At 29.7% G+C, this 22325-nt stretch overlaps 1 protein-coding gene across 2 annotated transcripts in view; it reads right to left on the bottom strand.

Moving 5' to 3' along the window:
* Nucleotides 1–3517: 3517 nt before the first annotated feature.
* LOC100571224 overlaps nt 3518–22325 on the bottom strand; it is a 29786-nt gene continuing 10978 nt past the window's right edge. Inside the window, exons 2-5 of one of the 2 annotated variants that reach the window (XM_029485819.1) lie at nt 8081–8257; nt 5704–5840; nt 4786–5081; nt 3518–3857 (exon numbers count right to left, since the gene is read on the bottom strand). In XM_029485819.1, the coding sequence (XP_029341679.1) occupies nt 3653–3857; nt 4786–5081; nt 5704–5840; nt 8081–8257 (815 nt within the window). In that variant the 3' untranslated portion in view covers nt 3518–3652. Of the gene's footprint in view, nt 3858–4785; nt 5082–5703; nt 5841–8080; nt 8258–22325 lie in introns of those variants that run through there. The other variant, XM_029485818.1, reaches the window with a different exon arrangement.

The raw sequence follows: 22325 nt of genomic DNA, 5'->3' as shown, positions 1-22325 counted from the left end.
CATGTCAAACCTGCGATTCAAGCTGGTTTAAACATGCACCTGACTGTTAAACTACTACACAGTACAAAAACAATGTATCCCCCAACATGTAGAAACATCAATGCATTGATTAAAATACATAATTCAACTACCAGCTGGTATAATAAGAATTTATTAAATTTTAAACAGCCATAGATTTAATTATTTTTTCATTTATTTTTTATACTTTATTTATTGTTATAAGAAATTAACTTCTGTAAACTTAGATGTATACATCTAATAGATATCTATTTAATGTGTATTATCAAATATTATATAAAATGTAATAAAGTGAAGATTTAATAAAAACAAAATAGTTATGAGTTCAAATTATGCACCTATAGTATACTAATTAAACTGTATATAAATAGTTATGTAATAAATAATATGTAACCTAATTATATAATTTTGTAATCATTTTAAGTCCAGAAATTGGAGAATTTTGAAAACTATTTAGCACAGATAATAGTTAAGTACCTAATTAAAAGATTTGAATTAATCAATCAATTAAAAAATTATAATTCATTCTGGTATTTTAGACTGCACAGCTAATTATTATTTTAGTAGCAGTTGTCTATTAATATATTACTTCTATATTATATACTTCTATAGAATTATAATGTAATACTTAAGTATTAAGTATATATATGTATTATGTATATATACATAAGTATTAAGTATAAATAAATTATACTTGAATGCAGGCTGGAATATATTGTGTGCGTAGTTTAAAAATTGATTTTTGTTCAAGTAGGTACCTATAGAGGTACTAATTAAAATTAGTTATTATAAATAATTAAACTAACTATAGTTAAATTATAACGATGGACGTTTTTGGACCTACTCTGGAAGCTATCTGGCACAATAATGGTGTAGTTCCTATTCAAGTCATTTCAGGAAGTCCTTGGGAAGCAGACATTCGTAATTACAATAATTAGCCTGTAAACTTCATATTTAAAGCCTATGACTCAGAATGGCTCAGCCTAGGCAGTTCCCTTAGTTCCTGAAGGATTATACTAAATACGTCCAAAGAACTTCCTTGTGTTGTTAGGGTAGTCCCAATTTTTTTAATTCAGATAGTCTTAATTTAAAAGTATTTATAAATCATTAAAGTTATTTTAACTTTAATGAAATTCAAATTGCTTCTAAGTATCCATCAGCAAAGTCACTATTTAATGACAAACATGATGTTATATGACACTATAGCAATATGCCTAATAGAGATGTTCCTATCGTTTTTGTTGAAACTTTAAAAATTATTTCATTGGTTAAAACCTTACTAATTATAACGGCATCAAATGAAAAGTTTTTTCATCACTCAAAAGAGTAAAGTCATATTTATGCACCATCACGGATGATGAAAGGCAGGGCCGTATTTAAGATTTTGCCGCCCACCGGCAACAACATTATGGTGCCCCCGACTGGTTATAATATATTTTTCCTATTTCAATAGGTATTTTTACACAATATTTATTATTGTTTGTGTATACGCACAAAATCTAAAATTATTTTTAAATTAGTTCGTCAAATGTTTCTAATACCTTTTAACAAGTTAAAACAAGTTCGGAGTTTCATCTCAAAAACTGTATGAAATATAATTTACCATATAAACTGTATATTATGTGTGTATCTGTGCATATTTAATAATTATTTGAAGTATAAACAATTCATAACAAATAACACATTTTATGCAAGTAATAATACAAAAAATATTACTAAAAAAATTTATAAAATATAAAACAAATTAGAATTAGTTTTATCTTGGTATGGAATTCAAACTTGAATGAGTTTCATTACATTTTATTTACAATTTTTCTTATGGTCAAAGTATTATTATTACTATACGGTACTCAACTATAATATATTAAGACACTTTAAGTATATAGTATTTAATTCATATACTTTAAAGGTATATAAAATAGACTTTTGATTATTGGAGCAAACCAATTGATATTAAATATAATATTAAAATATTAAAGTTACATTGTTTAAATATGAATACCTACTCCAAATAGAGAATAGATTTAATTAAATCTATTAAGTTTAATAGATACTGTAGCGGATCACATAAGTGTGACACACTGACACCTTTACATATAGGTACTGTAAACTAGGAAATAAAAATATTAGTATTGATAATAAGGAAGAAGGCTTGTAAAAATATGAAATTCATCCAGGTACGCATATAATACACCTACAAATTACAATTGTTATAAAGTCTGGTCTCAGTGGCAGTTCTAGCGTATGGGCAGGGTGGGCACCTGCTCATTCCAAAATTTCTAGTGCCCCTTATTGGGAAAGGGGGAGAAAATGAGGAATATTTTCCCCAGTTAAAACCTAATTATAAATCTACTGTTGCCCATACGAAAATGTAGTCCTAGAACCGCGCCTGCCCGGTCTAGACCAAAAAACATATGTTGGAAACATATTATGTTTCTGACATTGTCGTCAACAAATATTTATGTTACCGCTTATAACGGGAACTAGGAAACAATGTCGACAACAAATTTTTCTTTGGTCTGGACGGGGCTTAAGACACACACAATGTTAAGTTCGTTAGTTCTGGGACCACAACAACCCATAAACCAACGAACTCGGGATGACCATACTATTCGATAGTATTTTGATATTTTGTATTTTATGAAAATTATGCAATAATAACAATGTGTCAATGTATAAACTATAACTTAGTATTTGATCAATCTTTTCTAACTGAGCTATGATTAGATTATAATTCAAAAGGCTCTGAAAACCCTGTTAGGTACAGTACCTACCTAATGGCTAATATTATATTAATTAATTACTTAGTGATCGGTGTAATAACTATTCTTGCCTTTGAGATTTTCTTCGGTGATACGGACATTAATTTCATTGAAAATCCATTATCTTTACGTATAAATGGGACTTTACGAACAACCGATATTCTTTTCATTTTGTTAGTATCCAAATATTATAACAATAATTAAATTTCAGAATGAATAGGTACCTCGGGTACATAATAATCTTACCTAACTTTTAGGTTGACTGAATATGTCAGACATATAAACATAAAACTAATAACATAAATTATGATTTATAGATAAAATGTACCTATATAAAATATAAATGTTTATAGGTATAACTAATATAATATACTAATTATAAGATTTATATAAATATTTCTTAGTGCAGCAACTGACAAATATTCTAAATTTGAAATTATTTTACCTATAAAAACATGTGGGCGATGTAGCACCTAATTTTGAAAAATTTTCTTGATAATAATTTAATGAAAACTTCAAATAATATAAATAATTCTTTATTAAGTTTTACATGTTTATAAAATACAGTACTGTAGTAAAATTATCACAATAAATTAGAATAATACCTATTTTTAGTTTTTACTTTTAATTTTGGTACCTACAGAAAATTTTATTAATAGTTGTTTTAATGTTTTTTAGTGTAGATACCTATAATTTCAAGATAAATAAAATACCAAAATATTTGTTTATTCCCAAGAGTCTTTATTGTTTAATTTCGAAACATATGAATATGTATTGCATGTATTGTATATAAAATGTATGCAAATTATGAAAATGTATAGTATCAAATAGTATGCGAATTGACATTGAATATACTCGAACAATATAAGTAGTTAATTTTTAAATATGTTCACAATTGAGTCCCATAGGCCAAGTGGCTTTATAGAACCCGTTTTATTATTATGCACACGATTTGCAAGAAGCAGGGCGAAAGGATTTGAACCTGCTAACACTATAACATCGGGTTTGGATGTTGGCACCGTAACTGCACCATGTATGTCATCTCCATCGCTCGTCATTTGAAGGGCAAGCCGTGTTCTATTTGAGATAAATAAAAAAATAACACACTTTAGTACTTTACTATTTAAATTTAAGATATTAGGTAATTAATATCAACACATTCAAAGTTTCTTTTTTTAAATTATTACCGCTTACCAATCTAAATGTACCTATGAATAGTTCATACACTAAACAGCTAAATGTCATTAATACCCCTTCGACCTACGACATCCATCAGTAACTTTTACTACCCATTATTAATTAATAAGTATATTTTTTTCTACTACATAATTATTTAAATGTCTGTTTGCTGTATAAAAATATTAAAAATTTAAAATATCCATGTAATAATGTGGATAACATCATAATATTTGTGTTTTACAATATCATTACCACAAATTGCAAAAAAAAAAAAAGAATATATTATAGCTATAACTATTCTTAGATGTTTATAAATACAGGTTTTAATACTCTATATTTAGGCTGTTCAAAATGGACGCTTATAAGATTTTATTCAGTTTTTCAATACTATTATACCTACCATGAAAAAAACTATTTGATAGATGTTTAAAGTTATTACTTATAACACTATATTAATGAGGAAAATTTCAATACCTACTACATTTTTATGTTCAATCAATATAAGCCATTAAGTGGCCTCGCTACAACTGTCAATTTTAGTTCAAAAGATCTTAAGTTTTGACAAAATTAAATGTTGGCATCCTACACTTTTTGATTTTTGTTCTGATAAAAGATTTGAATTCAACAGCAAAATGTCTATATAGACGTACGGAACACTTTGAAATAATGTAGTCTTACAACTATTCTTAGCCCAATTTAGTGACCCACCATAACATTAGTGCTAGGCACTGTTAAATAGGTACCTACTATAATATACTACAACACTATAATAATTTAGTAAATAATATAATGATAAGTTATGAAGCTTTTTTGCTACTAGATTAACCTTTTGTCATCGTCTTTAGTTTCGCGAATCTTCCTATGAAATGTGTTTGATCGGTTCCCAAAATTCTGTAGACTGTACCCCTGTCCCTGGTACCGCTTGGATATCGGTTGTATTGACTTGGTAGATGTTGTGATTGTGGCGGATCTGTTCGTGTAAATTACTATAAACAGGTTCCCATTTCTGTCCCAAGGAATCACCTCTGGGTGTTGCAGCATATCTGATAAGCCGTTGCACGAAGTGCCTTTGCCAATCGCAATTCGGAGCGTCGGGTTGTTATCGTCGATCTTCTCATACAACTGCAGCAGTCCGCAAGGACAAGAGAAAGAGTAAAAATATTAATCAACATTATGAAAGCAAGATTAGATTAGAGGGAAACACGTATCCAGAGTTACACCATTTTAAAAATATTATTATACAAATTTTTTCAAATATAATAAAATAGACTGCTAATAATTGAACTTAGCTTGGTGAATTAACTAAAAATTAAAAAATACAATGTCATAATGAGTACATACCTATAGCCTACGGCCTATGCCCTACTATCATTGAAATAATGAGTTACTAATCAAGTGTTTTAAAGTCGTCAAGCTAAGTTCAATTATTAGCAGACTATGTTATATTAATATAAATTATATCTATAGTTCAAAAAACTATGATAAATTATATCACAATTTTTAAAGTGGGATTTTTTTTTACTTTGCGTGTAAAAACAAGAAATGTGTTCTTGTTGGGATTATTAATTACACAAAAACATAATATAATTTATTAAAATTAATTAGGTATACGGAATTCAACAGTTTTAAAAATGGGATGATTGTTTTGAAATTGATTTAATAACGAATTTCAATAAGTTTTAAATAAGTTTTCAAATGCGCCAGTCGATAAACCCAGTTGTAGATAAAATAATAATATACTTACGGCACATCTGCGATTTTCTGTATTAATGACAGCTTCATCGTATGGCCATATTTTGCTTATAAACATGCGTCCCTTTTTAATGTCTGCCGACGGTGAGGGAGGTTTTGATACACAGTAAAAATGAAAATATTCTCTACCTATATATGCATCCATGGGTAACAAAACAATACGAAACAAATACAAATTAATGTGGATTGTGATATTTTTAAAACATATTTATAAATTATAATACAAAATTAGTAATAATCAATTAGGCCAATGAGAGATACAACCGTTAATCATCATCCGACATTTTATCATCATAGATGATTTGTGGACATAGAATGAGAATATAATACCTAAACAGCTAAACTATTGAATATCTTTAAAGTGTGGTGAAAAATAGATATGGTATAAAAATTAATGACATTAACAGAGCATCCCCATTAATATTGGTAGGTATTTAACCTAATCATAGTCGTAGCCAGACATTTTGTTCAAGATAATATGCAACTATGCAATAAGCCTTTGTACCAAAGTAAGCCGTGGATAATGTTTCAAAGAAACTGTTTGTATAATATATAAACAAATTAACTGTTTCTATTTGCTATCAAATATAATAAGTATACTGATTGGCCAATTAAATATCAATAACAACAGGTTACAAACTTCAGTATCTTGTTTGATGAAAAAGGTTTTTGGCTTATTAAAGCTGATGTTTTACTGATAACTGATAAGTCTTGGCAGTCATGAAATTATGAGGTAATTAAAAATATTAAAAATATTTTTAAAATAATTATAAAAATAATAACCAACAATTTACCTACCTAACTGATCTAAGTAACTTATACAAGGCTATATTATATAATATATATACCTAGGTAGGTACTAATATTATTATAATTATTGAACTATATTTAAACTATAGTGAATTTATCTAATATTTACTGCGTAAACATAAGTAACTCATTAATGTTTAAAGTAGAAAACGCAAGAAAATAAAAAAATCAATGAACATCAACAATGATTCAAACAAAAATCTATGATACTCCAAAAGTTCCAAAAGAACTGGTTAGTGACTACCTATCTATACTCCGATATACTAATAACTCAAGTCTTGGGTATATCAATGGTTAAACTCATTTTTATTTTTTTGTGGGATGATTCTGTGACAATTCTAAAACTTAAGTATTTTCTAAAATAAAACCATTTGAATAATTAACAACTTTATAATATCTTGGAATAAAATTGAAATTATTAAGTCAGAAGTATTTTGGAAAAATACTATTCTTGTATAATATATTGTATCTATATCTTGTTCAAAATAACTTTTACTTTTTGAATACCTAATGTTCAACTTTGAAGAGGTATATAAAAAAAAAGTACATTAGCACTTATATATATATCTTCCTATTTTATACACATTTCATGTCTTTACAAATTATAATAATTATATTATAATTATTTTATTTCAGGTGGAGCATTTATTTGTAACTAACTTACTTTTAAACTAAGTACAGTGGGTATTCTTATATATTAGCTTGCAGGTGTATAAAATTATATTTATTTAAATATTGCCAAAGTAATCAATGAAATAATGCTGGACTTTAAAATTGAAAATGAAAAAGTTGCCTACCCATGTAATTACTGACACTGCCTCAAATTTCAGCAAAGCGTACAATACATTTTCAAAACAATATAATGTTACTGACGTTACACATATTTTTGATTTAAACAATTTATGCTTAATAAGTAGTAATGACTCAGATAGAGATGGTAACATAAGTAGTGATGATGATGTAAATAAATCTAATCTTGAATTTGACGTTGTAAATTAATTGATGTTAAATTATAAAGAAACTATTACTAATACCATTTCTCAACCAAGTCATATTACATGTTCTGCACACACATTAAATCTAATAGCTACAGTTGGTACTGCCAAAATAGTAGATCAAGTTTATAATTCAATTTAAAAAATTACATTTAAAAAGTTATCATAATTTTGGAATCTTCTTAGTCAAAGTACTGTAGTCTCAGATAAAGTTTTTGACTTATCTAGTTGTAAATTTCCAGTTCCCAATTTAAAAAGATGAAATTATATGTGTAATGCAGTACATAAAGTAGTTACAAATAAACAGAATTTAGTCTTTGTGTTTAATAAGTTAAAAATGAAAAAATGAATGTCATGTTAATGATATAATATATTTTATGGACAATGTGAAGAATTGAGAAATTTTATATTTTTTGGACAATATAAATTATTAATCAAATAATTAATGTTACTACTTGTTTTATTGTAGTTAAACTGCAAGAGCTTTCTAAACTTTCTTAGTGTCATGGGCTCAGTACAGAATCCTGTACCTATTGTACTACAATAATAGATTGTTATACGTACCATGTGTAGTACAATGTGGCCCAATATGATGCTTATTTTCGAACCACAGGCTATATGTTTGTGGCTTCATGTCACTAGAATTGTAGTTTATGTGTCCACACCCGCTGATCAGCGCTGAAACTGAACCCTTAACAGTAACAGCATACTCACCATTTTCTAGGTAAGGGCAACCTTCCACTGTAATACATAGTAAATATAGGTAATTAGCAAGTTTGGTTTTTATAACGGGTTACCTACTTGGGGGTTGAGAAACAAAATCAAACTAGATAAAAGACATATGGAAAAAAAAGTTAGTTGCTCAAAATCTTAGTGTGTTTAATTATTAACCAAAAACCAATTTTTGTAGTGAAGGATAAAATTAATTTAAAAGCCAGAGACAAAAGGAGATGATACACAAAAAACACATCATTGTAAAATCAATACAATATGCAATATGAATATCACTCAGTTCTGAACCTAATATTTTTTTTTTCAAAATCTAAAAAATACTTAAAACTTACAAGATTTATTTTTATAAATAATAAAAATTATGATATGAATTAATATAATAGAAATTCAATTCTAACAAAGAACGCGATGAAAAATTAAAATAGGTAGGTACTTACTTTCCACCAATTTCCTATCGGTATTTAAGTCAACTGCATCACCGGTAATAGAAACGATGGTGATAGTTGTTAGTATTAATACAAGTGTCGAGCCCATAACGATTTTATAAATGCAGATCATTTAAGAAAACAAAGAAAATGTCTGTCAAACAAATGGTGCAAATAAAATAAAAATATCTGGATAATATGCGAAAGAAACGTGTTACAGAAAGATACACTGGTGAACTGGAACACAAAAGAAAACGGAATGCACACTGGTCGGTGGTCTCTGAAACACTTTACACCCTTCACGAGGTAGGTTCTTATTGTTCGCTCTTGTAACGATGGTGCAGGTATGGTCGTTTCCACCACCTATTTCGTATATTAGCTGCTCCACCGGCGCGCACTATTTAGCACTCTCCCCACCACCCTACACACCCATAAAATAGCGTGTTTGTGTATGTTTGAGAGAAATGTACAACGTACATTATACATATACTACATATAATCGTTTACGCACTAGGTCGTAAATAAAGACTGGCTGAAATTATAATCCAGGGACTGGAACCTTTTGAATTTATAGGTATCGGTTCGGTACTGGTCCTCCAAAAATAAAATAACTGTTCTGGTTCGATTCTGGTATTAAAAGTATCGGTTCCAAATAAATTCAGTACTGGTTCCAGATAATTAAGATATCGAAAAGTATAATAATGTTAAATACCTATCCGGAATGTGGGTTTAATAAATAGTATGAGAAATATTTGAAAACTCATATAATCATACATAGTTTATTCACAAAACAGTAATACCATTAAATTATGATGAATAAAATTATTTTATTTTTGAACCTAAAAGAACCTATTTAATTTAAAAATTCAGGTTCGGTTTCGGTAATTTATTTATTAAAATAAAGGTTTCGGTTTCGGTTCCGGTTCTCAATATATTAAAAGTTCTGGTTTCACTGTTCCAGGACCGGTTCTTTTAGGTTTGGTTACAGTCCCTGTTATAAACTAAAAATTAATATACATTTTGATACATAGGTACATAGTTTTAAAATGTAATGCATGAGATTTGTATAAAAAACACCAATTTTAATGAAGCTAAAAATACCTAATTATATAAATACAAGAAAGTCAAATTAAATTTTTATGAGCGTTTGAAATTCATATTTTTACACATTTGATATTCGATCGATTTCTCATGTGACAATTTTCTTATTTTATTTTAATTAAAAAACGAATGACTGTAGATACTTAAAAATTTCACTGAATGTTTATATTAGCATTTTCTATACACCATACAATTTTGAAAATAATTTAACTCTTTTTGAGCTTTTTACTGACATTATCAGTTTTAAATTGTTTTAGTTTTTTTTTTCTATAAATATCAATAATATTTTATTTGTTAAGTAAAAAGGCCTGAAAATTTAATGCAATGCTCCTGATATATTGTCACAATAGCAATTGAAAAATATTAAAAATACATAGGCACAATTTTTTTCTATAAGCATTTAAAGATCGAATTTTGACAACATTTATCAAATTTATCAAATTACTTTTCTCAGAATCGTTTTTCTTATACAATGATATTATATCATTGAATTCAAATTTAATACCATCCATTATACAGTGACCCACTTGTAATCTACTGTACATCCACTTACCCACCTTTTTATTTTTCATAAACTTAAGAGTGCTTGAGCGCCCCTATGCCAACAGTGCCCGTGGCAAGGATACCAACTTGCCCCCCCCCCCCTAGATCTGGCACTGCGTATAATACCTGTCTTATACCTTATTTAATCGTTTTACTTATTTTGTATAAAATTGTACTTATTTACGTTATTTAGATCACTATATTATAGAGTCCAAAAATTGTGCAAAACACTTTAAATATACAATTTAGAGTGTGCATATATATTCTAATATAATATTATATTATAAGTAGAGCCTAGAACTTGATGACCTTCTTCTGATGACTGATCTTTTAAAAATGCACAAAAAAGGTGTTAAAATGACTTTAAAAATGACCACAAAAATACTAAAAAATACTTTGTAATGACTTAAATTTTTAAAAATTGCCGTTTTGTATTACAATAATTGATATAGGTATAATAAATCATCATTATTATAGGTACTAGCTCTTTAAAAAATTTTGCTCGAAAATATTTTTTTGCAGTTTGAAATAAGTTGATCGACCCTTGACAATTTTTTTCTGATTGGCCGGGCCTAAAATAGCCACAGTTTATTAAATAATCGTACATGGCGACAACAAATGATAAAGATAATGAACGTCGGTTATCGACGAGCTAATGGAAACTGAATGTGTTTCAATAAAATGTAACTTTTAACAAGAGAAATTCAAATTTAATATGTAAAAAAAAGCAGATAAGTGGATGTCGCTCTGCTGTACAGTAGGTTACAAGTGGGTCTTGAATTAGACTTGAATTCAATGATATAATATCATTGTATAAGAAAAACGATTCTGAGCGGAGACGGTTTGTCAGTCTAGATATTTTATATTTTGTTATTATTTATTTTACCATGTAAGTTGAATTAATATTAAAATATTATAATTTTTTATTCGTTTCTATGGTGATAAACAAAGCGTTAGAAATTAAAATCCCATTTTTAGCGTTTTTTCATAATTTTTCATTACTTTTTCCCGTGGCATTAAATAACTATTGAGAAAATCGAAAAATGTCCTCTCTAAAGTACCATCTTGGTCCAATTTGCTAAAAGATAAGATACTATATGTGGAAATCGAAGGATTCCTTCTGGTAGAAATTTTGTATACAGAATATAAAAAAAAAAATAAACACCATTGTAAAACCACTAGCTTCCTCGCTCCGCTCAGAATCTAAAAAAGTACAAAAATGAATAAAATGCACCAAAATTACTAAAAAAAATTACCGTAAAACATATAGAAATAATCGTGCAGTTTGAAATATCGAGTAAAATAGTATGTACCTAGTGATGGCTGTTGTGCGGGTAGTTTTTTATTCAGTCTACAACCAGCCCGAGTACAACATAATTTATTATATGTAACACGTATTATTTTTTTATCCCATTTCAAATATCCGAAAACAGTACCGTGACTCATATAATAATATTATATTGTAGGTACACACAATGTTCGCCGACGCCATTCTTCGTATACGCTGCGGGATATTTTAACCACCCCGCACCATTCCGCATCAACAAAGGTCTGGGGATGGAATATAATTATAGGTATAAGTATTTTTGTGCCCATACATGTACGGTGGGTAATCCACAGTACCTTCAAAACTGCGCGCGTACACACATGTACAGGAACTACGTATTTATTAGAGTGAATCGAGCTCTTAAGAAACTTGATGCCAAGAACATTGTCTGTGTTTGTATGTGTGTGCTTTACAATAGTTAAATATTTTAGCAAGTTATACGCACTTGAGATCTGAATTACCGTAAAAAGCCCACATACAAACACAAAAAATGTTATTACTCTTATTACCAACAAGTTTCATAATAGTTCGATTCACTCTAATTTTTAAACGAACGGAGTTAAACGTGATCTGCTAAGCGTAAATTTGCAATGTTACGGTAACGCATTTGTAAGACGGAGACAACAAATATCTGTGTGGCGTGATAGTCGGTTGTGTATTAAGGAAATTAAGAGGACAGGACGCTACACCCACGTCATGTAGTGTCTCAGTTTTACAAATGTAAAACAAAGCAACACCTTTTTTTGTATAAATAATATCAAAAAAATAAAAACGATATTTCACAGATTATGTTCTAAATTATATTAGATAACAAATTTGGAATCTTAACTATCACCATGGGCGCAATGCTGGGGGGGGGGCTAACAAAACTATTTATTTAAAATAACCAATACGAGGTTTATATCCAAATTAATAAGGGGGCTAAATATAAGTCAGGGGGGCTAATTTTTGACAATTTATACATTTTTTCATATCTATTTTGAGGAATTTTTTTAATAATAAATAATTTTCTAATACAATTGCATTAGAAAATGCGTCTATGTATGTCGACAGGATGAGCCTTAACTGATAAACCTAGAAAAAACGTCCCTACGAGTACAAGTGGCCCAATTCAAGCAAGCGGCCCACCGTTTTTACGCCGATGAGCACAATTCCACGACAAACGGAGCGACGTTTTCAGCAACTTTTAGTATCCAATATATTCAAATAAAACTCTCATTATCAACATTATGAAATTAAAATTATATATATTTTTTTTAAACTGGGAAAGTCGCTCTGCTTTATGGCACAACTTGTCATTAAGAACGTCTGAATAACGTCTGTATACGACGAAAAACAATTGTGAGTATAGAGACGTCTGCCTATATTTTTAAGGATATTTTGATATTTCTGTTAGTGTAGATAGGTAGTAGTTTTTTACTACTAATCATATAGGTATATGCCTGAACCGACTGAAACAATTGTTGACAAAAACAAATTGCATAATAATATATTATACAGTCATATAGATATTGTAATTATTATTATAATATAGTAATATTACACATTATACATATTTCGGATTATTCTTTTAGTATGAATGGTATTTTCTCACATGAAAGTTATAAAAGCTGAACAGGTACCGAGCTGTACTTTCTGATGACCATTTAGAGCAGCGTGTTCGTTTAGCAGTTGGCGACTATATAGCTAAGATTATAATAATTAATTGGCCATAATTTTATGAAACGACACGCGTCTACATCAATAGTATAATGTTAATACATTTTAAAATTATTTAGAAATTTAATGTAAAACATTCATTTTGGATAACTTTATACTTTAATTTTATTATTTATATATCAAATAATTTTTTTTACATAAGTCGATTCTAAAAGAAAAAATTTACCGTCAGTATAGGTCTTAATCAAATATAGTTTGGCGACCCTGGCTGTTTATGTTAACGGTTTAGCTTCTACGGCCGTCGGCCGATGGCGCCGTGGGTGTCAATATAGGTACATAACACGTACGGTACGTTAGAATGTTGCCCCTAAGGTTTTGGGTAGTCCCAAATTCTTGGATACAACAATGATTTCAAATACTCGTTTGAGCGTGACCGGGTCGTAAAAGTGTACAATGCACTATTGTATACCGCAAACGTTATCTACGTATCGTATTGTCTCCGTTGTGGGGAAGATCGGCCTGGATCAGTAGTTGTCCAGCTGTCATCCCGGGTACCAATTTTCTTAGCTATACCTTTTTTTATATAAACGTTCGCTTCAAACATAATATAAAATAAAATATTATTTACTAGACGAACAAAAACAAAAATATGCTGTAAAAATGGTGGGTATTGATTTCTTTTCGGCCGCTCTCTGCCTCTCTCTAAAATGCGATAAGAAATCGAAACAGAAAAAAGTTATACTATTGGACGACGTTTTAATGACTTTAGATCTACCACATGTGGATTGCCTACCTCAAATGCAATAATACCTATATGCTGATAATATACGTTATATAATATAACGCCGGACGGGATGGCTATAAATTAAAATATAATATGATTTACATTTTACACTTAAAAAGTTATTGCTTCCACAGCGAGTTACACCAAAAAATAATTGAACAATAAACATTTTTACACGCCTTGCCGTAAATATAGGTATACAATTTACACGTTTATTTTAATTATTAATAATAACTAATTATTTATTATCTTTATCGGACTAAATTTATGTCTATGACACTCATAAATAATGTAGCTTTCTATTGGTGAAAGAATTTTTGAAATCGGTCCAGTAGTTTTGGGTTTATTCGTTACAACCAAACAAAATATCTTTCCTCTTTATAATATTAGTATAGATTAATATATAATTATATTATATACGATTGGTAATCTATATCATATAAATACGTAGTTCTTGTACAATGCGCAGTTTAGAAGGTACGCAGGTGTTTGTTGTGGTTTACCCACCTTACAGGTATGGACACAAAAATACTTATACCTATAATTATATTCTATAACAACAGATTTCATCCCCACATCTTCGTTTATGCGGAATGGTGCGGGGTGGTTAAAATATCCCGCAGCATATTATACGAAGAATGGCGTCGGCGAACATTGTGTGTACAATATAATATAACAATATACGAGTCACGGTAATGTTTTCGGAAATTTCAAATCGAAAAAAAAAATAATACGCGTTACATATCATAATAAATTATGTTGTATTCGGGCTGGTTGTAGACCGTATAAGAAACTACCCGCACAACAACAGCCATCACTACTATTTTACTCAATATTTCAAACTGCACAATATTATTACTACAAAATCGCAAATCTGCATCTACCTTCCCCACCGCATCACAACTGCTATATCCCTCTTAACACATTCCAAATATTATTATTATTATAAAACTGTACGTTTCAATAATTAAAATCAATCAATGTATATTTTATTAAATTTCATAGAGATGATCGCATGAATGAAGTATTATTAATTATTATAATTTGAAATAGGTATTGGCCTTTGGGTAATATCTATGAATTAATTATGATATTTGTAAATTTTGGTATTGAAACTTTCCTTCTGCACAGAGCTGATTAATTAAATAGAAGCCAAATTCAAGATCCGATCCATGGCTATTGCCACTGTCACATAGTCCATATTACAGCGGCGTAATTAAGGGTGGATAAGCGGGGATAAGGAGGATAGATCATTATATTATATTAAAACAAAATACATTTAATATTTAATACAAATTTATTTTATAAAATGAGGCTACCCATCCTTTTTTTTTTAATTTTTGTGAAACCTACGTATTTCAAAGTGTTAAAAACGATGGTACAAAAAACAAATTGTAGAAATCATTATTTTGGAAGTTATATCCTTCATAAGTTTACGATTTACGTTTATACGCATGCGTGTACCACTACCTAACAGCCACGCGCAGCGTCTATAACGAATTTTGATTTTTTTTTTTTTTTTTAATTATTGTAAAGAGCTGAGAATGATGGTAAAATCATAATTTGCACATTGTCTTAATTCGGCGACACATTTAATCCGGATTTTCAAAAAAATTAACAAATTTTTGATTTAATCAAAATATTATTCATTAATATACACTTCGTAATCAGTACTATGACTATCTTATTGTTTTAACGTACCTACATATGTAGTTTAGCATGATGAAACGATGGTTAAATCAGAATTCGGAGGTCAGACTTAGTTTTAAAGTTATAGGTAATTAAAATATATAGTATTTTCAGATACACTCGTCATGGTCACTCCATCGCTGCATCGCTCGGAAAATTAAAATCGACATTATTGCTCGACTTGTTACGTAAAACCACCTTGTGTGGGCCGTGGAGTTATAACAAAATTATAAAAAGTGCACAAACACCCGACGTGGTCACTCGTTTGCTGTGTTCGCACACAGCGGATGGGTCTCCGACTTCAAATAGCTAAAACAGTAAAACCTCAATACTTACTAGTTACTAAGTTTTAATTTTTAAACTAACAGAGCTAAACGTGTTCTGCTGAGCGTAAATATGCTATGTACATAGGCTTGACATTAATGAATTGACATTAAAATTTGTTACATAACAGTACCTATGGTTATTTTTTTTTAGAAGACATTTCTAATGTTTTCTATGTTTTGCAGTAATTTGTGAGTTTAATTTATTATATTGTCACGTTAAGCTTAAGTTAATTTATTTTAACTTATTATAAAACCCTGAGGTGAGTCGCTAAACAATAGTTGACCGCAGTCGCTAATTTGAGCTACGGTCCAAGCATATATCGTCCGTCGTTGGTTGCTCCCGGATTGGTGACCACCCGGGTGTTTAATGACAAATCCTCATTCTACATAATATATACGTGTTTCTAAAAACCATCCGTAGTTTCCCTACAAAATTCTAATGAACATTGTTGACATTGCTTTAGTTCAATAAAAAAAAAAAAAAAATAATAATAACAATAATAATAATAATAATAATAATAATCATAATCAGAAATATAAAATATGTTGTTATGTTATAACTTATAATATTATATTATGATAGAATATATAGGCACCCACCAAATTGTATTTTTTTTATTTGAAGTAATCTACTATAATCTATACATGTTCTTAGTATAATAAGTAGTTTTGATAGGTGACAAGTAAGAATGATATGAATAATAAGATTAGGGAAGGTACCCAGTGTTAGCACCCTATAAGTGACAGGAATAACAATGAAAAGATAGAGAAAAAAAATGATAATAATAAATAGGTAAATAGACAATTAATTTGAGGAGGAGGTGTTATCCGCTAGAGACCTCCAGCACTTATTTAGCTCGTTTACTAAAATAGATCTCTATACCATTGCCTTTTGAGTCTATGGCACGGGTTACCAGGGAGTGTGTTAGTTGATAGTTTCGAGATTATAGTGGATTTGTGTGTTGTTGAAATTTGTTGTGGAGTCTGGTGTAATATAGTTTGGATATTTGGTTGAGATTTTGGATTTTGAGATCTTTGTGGAGATTATTGTTGGTTAAGTACCAGGGTGCAGATGTAACTAGTCGAAGGCATATTGATTGAAAGGCTTGGATTGTACGGGTGTTTGAGGGTTTAGCGGCACCCCATAATTGAACGCTATAGGTCCATAGTGGCCTGAGTAATGACTTATAAATTAACAGTTTGGTGTTTATATTTATTTTGGATTTCAGTAAGGGTTTTTAAGGAGGTGGAGTCGGGTATTCAGTGCTTTTCGTTTGGCTTTTAGGTGGGGATTACAGGTAAAATTGTATTTTTAAAGCGTTAATAAGTACAATTTTATACAAAATAAGTGAAACGAGTAAATAAGGTATAAATGTATAAGACAGGTATTATTTGCAGTGCCAGATCTATGTTGGGGGGGAGGAAGTGGGTATCTTTGCCCCGGGCACTGTTGGTATAAGGGCGCTCAAGCACTCTTAAGTTTATGGAAAATAAAAATGTCATAAACATAAAATATGAATAAATTATAAAAATTTTCAAGAAATAATAATAGGTTTTACATAGTCATTCGTTATTTAACACGTTAAACGCCGATGCCAATTCGTATGTGACACGAGTAACTGATCGCCCACAGTCAACGGGGGTCCTTAATTTTCGTCAGGTTTAAATTAATTCAGCAGAATTTTGGTCAGGAATTATGATGGATATAAATTGATACCTAAGTTTTTTTCCAAAAGGCGCATATTCCAGTTTTTATTTATAAAGGGACATATTCGGTATTCCTGGAAAAGGAGCGTTTTGTCCAAAATCACTTTCTTTAAACTTAAAAATATACTGTAGACATTTTACGAAGAAAATTGTCGATATCAAACATTGATTTTTATTTTTATTTTTACCTATTTTTCAATGAAAGGTACTCGAAACCCCTCAATTTATTTTCAAAAATGGAAACCAATGTTTAACAATATTATAACACCTGCTAAATTAAATTATATATTTCCCGTAGCAATCGATATAACATCTGCATTGATTTAAATGTGTCTTAAATCATTTGTTGTCAATTTTAAGCAATATTTTAACGCCTGCCAAAATAAATATTTTTATTTAAATGTAATACGTATAATCAGGGTTGGGATATTAAAAAAACATTTTTTTTTTTTTTAATCGATAGCAAGTAGGTACCTAAATAATTAAAGTGAATTTCTTACTGGTAAAACGGTCATCTCGACCACAATTGATAAATGTTTTCGTGTTTTTCGTGTTTCTATACAGGTAGGTAATATTTATAAGCGTGTGCAGGTGGTCCGCTGTCTGTGAAAAAATTGTCAAATGTATTGTGTTTGGTGATCAGAATGCCTCCCCAGGGTTTGCAGAGGTGGTGACCAACTTTCTCTTATTTCGTAGTTATTATCGATACTCAGCGGGTGTGCGACAATGTGACGCCAACATTTTATTTAAAAAATACACGGACCGGTATTTATAGGGTCTGTATATTTAGTCCTTTTCATATAAATAATTATATTTACTGTCCGCTGGAGAAGCAATAAAATCATTTTCGATTGCTTCAACACTCATCGAAAATTAAATTTACGGCACATACGGACAATAAAATATTCTTATTAGATTTCCCTAGTAATAATATGTTTTGTGAACAAATATTAGTACTATAACAGTATACGTAATGTATTGATATATCCTTAACTACTTGTCAATCTATTCAGGTGCATAACGAATATTTTTAAATTACTATCTTAATAGTAGTAATATAAGACTATTTTTAAATATAAAATTGTATTGCAGTTAATATTGGATGATTTAAAACACATTATTGTTGTAAGATATAATCCTTTTTAAAATAATAAAATCTATTACGGTTGGAGTGTAGTGTATTAAGGGGTTGTGTTTTACCATCTTATAATATGACGTATATGTAATATCTTGACTGAGTGTCTGTGTCATTGTGTGACTTATGAGTTATGAATTCAGGAGAAGCGTAAATTAAATTAAAGTTAGATTATTGTGTAAACCGTTTTTCTGGTACACCGGTGCATGACACTTATTATACGTAGGTATATTTGAAATATTATTACACAGTGTCGTTGTTGAGGGTCATGTTTTCCGTGTTTCTATACATGTAGGTAGGTTGTATGAAATGTTTTTTTTTTCGGACGCATGTATGTAACTCTGCCACGAGTACCTTTTTTTAGTGTAAACTTCGCCAGGAAAATAAAACAGGTAAAATTGGACAAGCGGTGCGTCAAAATATTCTTAGTAACTATCGGTAAAAGGACAACTCACCCCCGTCGTTTCGTCACCGTAAAAAAAGCGAGTCCACGTCTATTATTATTATTAAGGTACTTTCTCAGTTATTTCAACTATTGTCTTCATGTGTTAAATTAACGATAATTTTAGTCTTTCAATACTGTACTTTTACCCTTTGGAGTTTTGCATATATTTATTATTATTATTATTATTATTCAAACTAATAACTTTTTTCAAAATATTATTTTTGGGAATTTCCTAACATGTAAAGTTTGTCTGAGTTGTTCAGCGACAAAGACGACGACGACAACGACGATAATATGAACTCCCGGGGGCCAAATGTCCTATCTTAATAATAGACGGGGACGAAACTTCCGTTAGCTCATTTTTATTATGGGGACGAAACGGCGGGGGCGAACGTCCGCGATTCCTTAGTATCACTTTATTCATAAATAATCCTAATAATAATATTGTCCCAATAGTACGCAAATTACGACCCCGCAACCAGTGTGGATGTGTGATTTTCTTAGGAAACGGGTTGTTATCGACGAAAATCAAAACAGTAGCAATATTATACATACTTATCTTACTCATTGTTATTGGCTTGAAAATACGTATATTTTATATTCTTAATTTAATTATATGAAAAATTAATCAGTACTACCATTGATCATAAATACTATAGGTTCCTACTAGGAAAATTGTTTATCGGCGACGACACAGATATATAATATAATATATCTGTAGTCGACGATGACCGGTGACGGTACACATTAATGCTATAGTAGGCATATAGTAGGTATATGTAGTATAACTTAGTATAAATAGTATAATAATATTATTTCGCTTTCATCAATTAATTAAAATTCATTAACTAATATAAAAAAAAAGGAAGTCTGTATACTAAAATTAGTATTAGTATTTTTATTTTAGTATTTGTATACTAATTTAGTATCTAAACTAAAATGATGTGATACAATTTATAGATATTCTAATTATTATGTCTATTAAAAATCTATTATTATAACTATTTATAGTGTCCCCTACACCATATTTTTTTTTCATTTTGAATTTTTGAGTTAACTGAATTGAGATATTTTATTTAGTTTTAGATAAGCAAGGACATAACACTGACGGAGTTTCCATATCCCGTTACAGGTTAGAAAACAAAACCGGCGGGTTTTCTATTAGACCTTTTCATTACTTTTTTATCCAACCGGCAGTTTGGACCGTTTTTTTCAAACCGAAATTAGTAGTATAACTATGTGTAATCAATGTTCCTACCTATATGGTTTGCACGAGGTGTTTGCGGCGCCGGCGATCAGTTTTTTTGTTTGGTAGTTTTTGACCTTCAGTCATCGGGTGTGCGATAACCTAGTTTTTAATTGTTGTCAGAAATCAAGAATACATAGACCGGTTTTTATATAGACGACCCGAAAAATAAACTAGGAAGGCTGGCCATTCAATATTATTATTGATGATTATGATTATAATAATATTAATAATACCCCCATGTGACGCATGTGAATATCTAACTGACGACAAAAAAATGACACACGAAGAGATTCTGTTTTTGTGTAATTTAGGCCCAACACATCATAGTTCATATAAAAATAATTCGACACGACCAAATTGTTATTTATTTACTTAAAAACTTCCATAGCTAAAAGTGTCAATGGAGCAAATTGTAAATATATTATTAAACAAATGCTAAGCTTGATCTAAATCTATATATATAAAAATGGAGACAAAAATGTATAACAATTCATCATTTGAGAACGGCTGGTCCGATTTGGCTCAAATTTTTTTTAAGATGTTCGTAAATACCAGGAGAAGGTTTTTACGAAATAAAATTTTAGGAAAATCCACCGGAAAGGTAAGAAATCTCAAATCTATATGTCAAAAATACAACAGTGGCGCAACAGTGCATTATATTATGTTGGTTGCTATTGGTTAATCGGGCATGTTTGTTGATTTATATAATATAAAAATGAATTGCAGAATGTGTTGCTAAGCGCAATAATTCTACTGTACGTGTGTTGTGACTGAACTCCTCCTAAATGTTTAGACCAATTTGAATAAATTTTTTGTATGCGTGTACGTTTATTCATCTGATTTTAGTACGGTTAGGTTAGGATTTTGTCAGGGGCGTATACAAAGGGTTAGGCGATCGCCCCCCCTGGACATTGTTGAATGTGTTTCATGTATAGGTGCTTACATATTTTATTATAATATTATATTACAAAAATTAAAAATACAGTGCATATTTTTTCTAAATGGAAATGGATAATTGTTATCAAAAACCTGTTGTCAATTAATAAAACATCTATAATCATCGAGATAAAGAATACTTCTTTATCTCGATGTCTATAACGGACTATAAAGATAGGCTCTGTAACAGACAGTGTGACATCGATTGTTAAAATTGAATATAACGTGCTGTTGTTACAATTGTGGATGGACAAGGACAACCGTGGTTGATGGATGTTCTCTATATCTATGGTATGTGGAATGTGCTACAATTATGGCTGTAGATAAGACTGATAAGAGTCAAAAGATTAGAGATATCGTGGCTGTAATCACAGATATATACAATAATTGCACTCTAAAGAGCACAAAATATAATATACAAATAGTATGAGTAAATTATATATTTAATAAAACTATTATTATATTATGTGGTTATTATAATATGCTTTTATATTTATATGTACCTATGTCCTATGTCAAGTTATTTTATTTGGTATACTGTTGATGTTGTTTACAATAATTAATGTTATGGGTTATGAAAGTGGGTAGAAATCAATTATTGAAGTTTAAGCAAGCGAAACGATCGAACAATTTTGATCCGCCAATTTATTAATAATCTGTACACTGTCGTTTATGTACAATTTTTTTTATAAGAACCTATGATTTGAGTTCAAATTTCGCCCCCCCCCCCTGGAAGAAGAGCTGAATACGC

Source organism: Acyrthosiphon pisum, chromosome X (assembly GCF_005508785.2).
Source record: "Acyrthosiphon pisum isolate AL4f chromosome X, pea_aphid_22Mar2018_4r6ur, whole genome shotgun sequence".
NCBI classification, from domain to species: domain Eukaryota; kingdom Metazoa; phylum Arthropoda; class Insecta; order Hemiptera; family Aphididae; genus Acyrthosiphon; species Acyrthosiphon pisum.
Note: the sequence above shows the minus strand (reverse complement) of the source record. Positions and strands in the feature narration are given on the sequence as shown.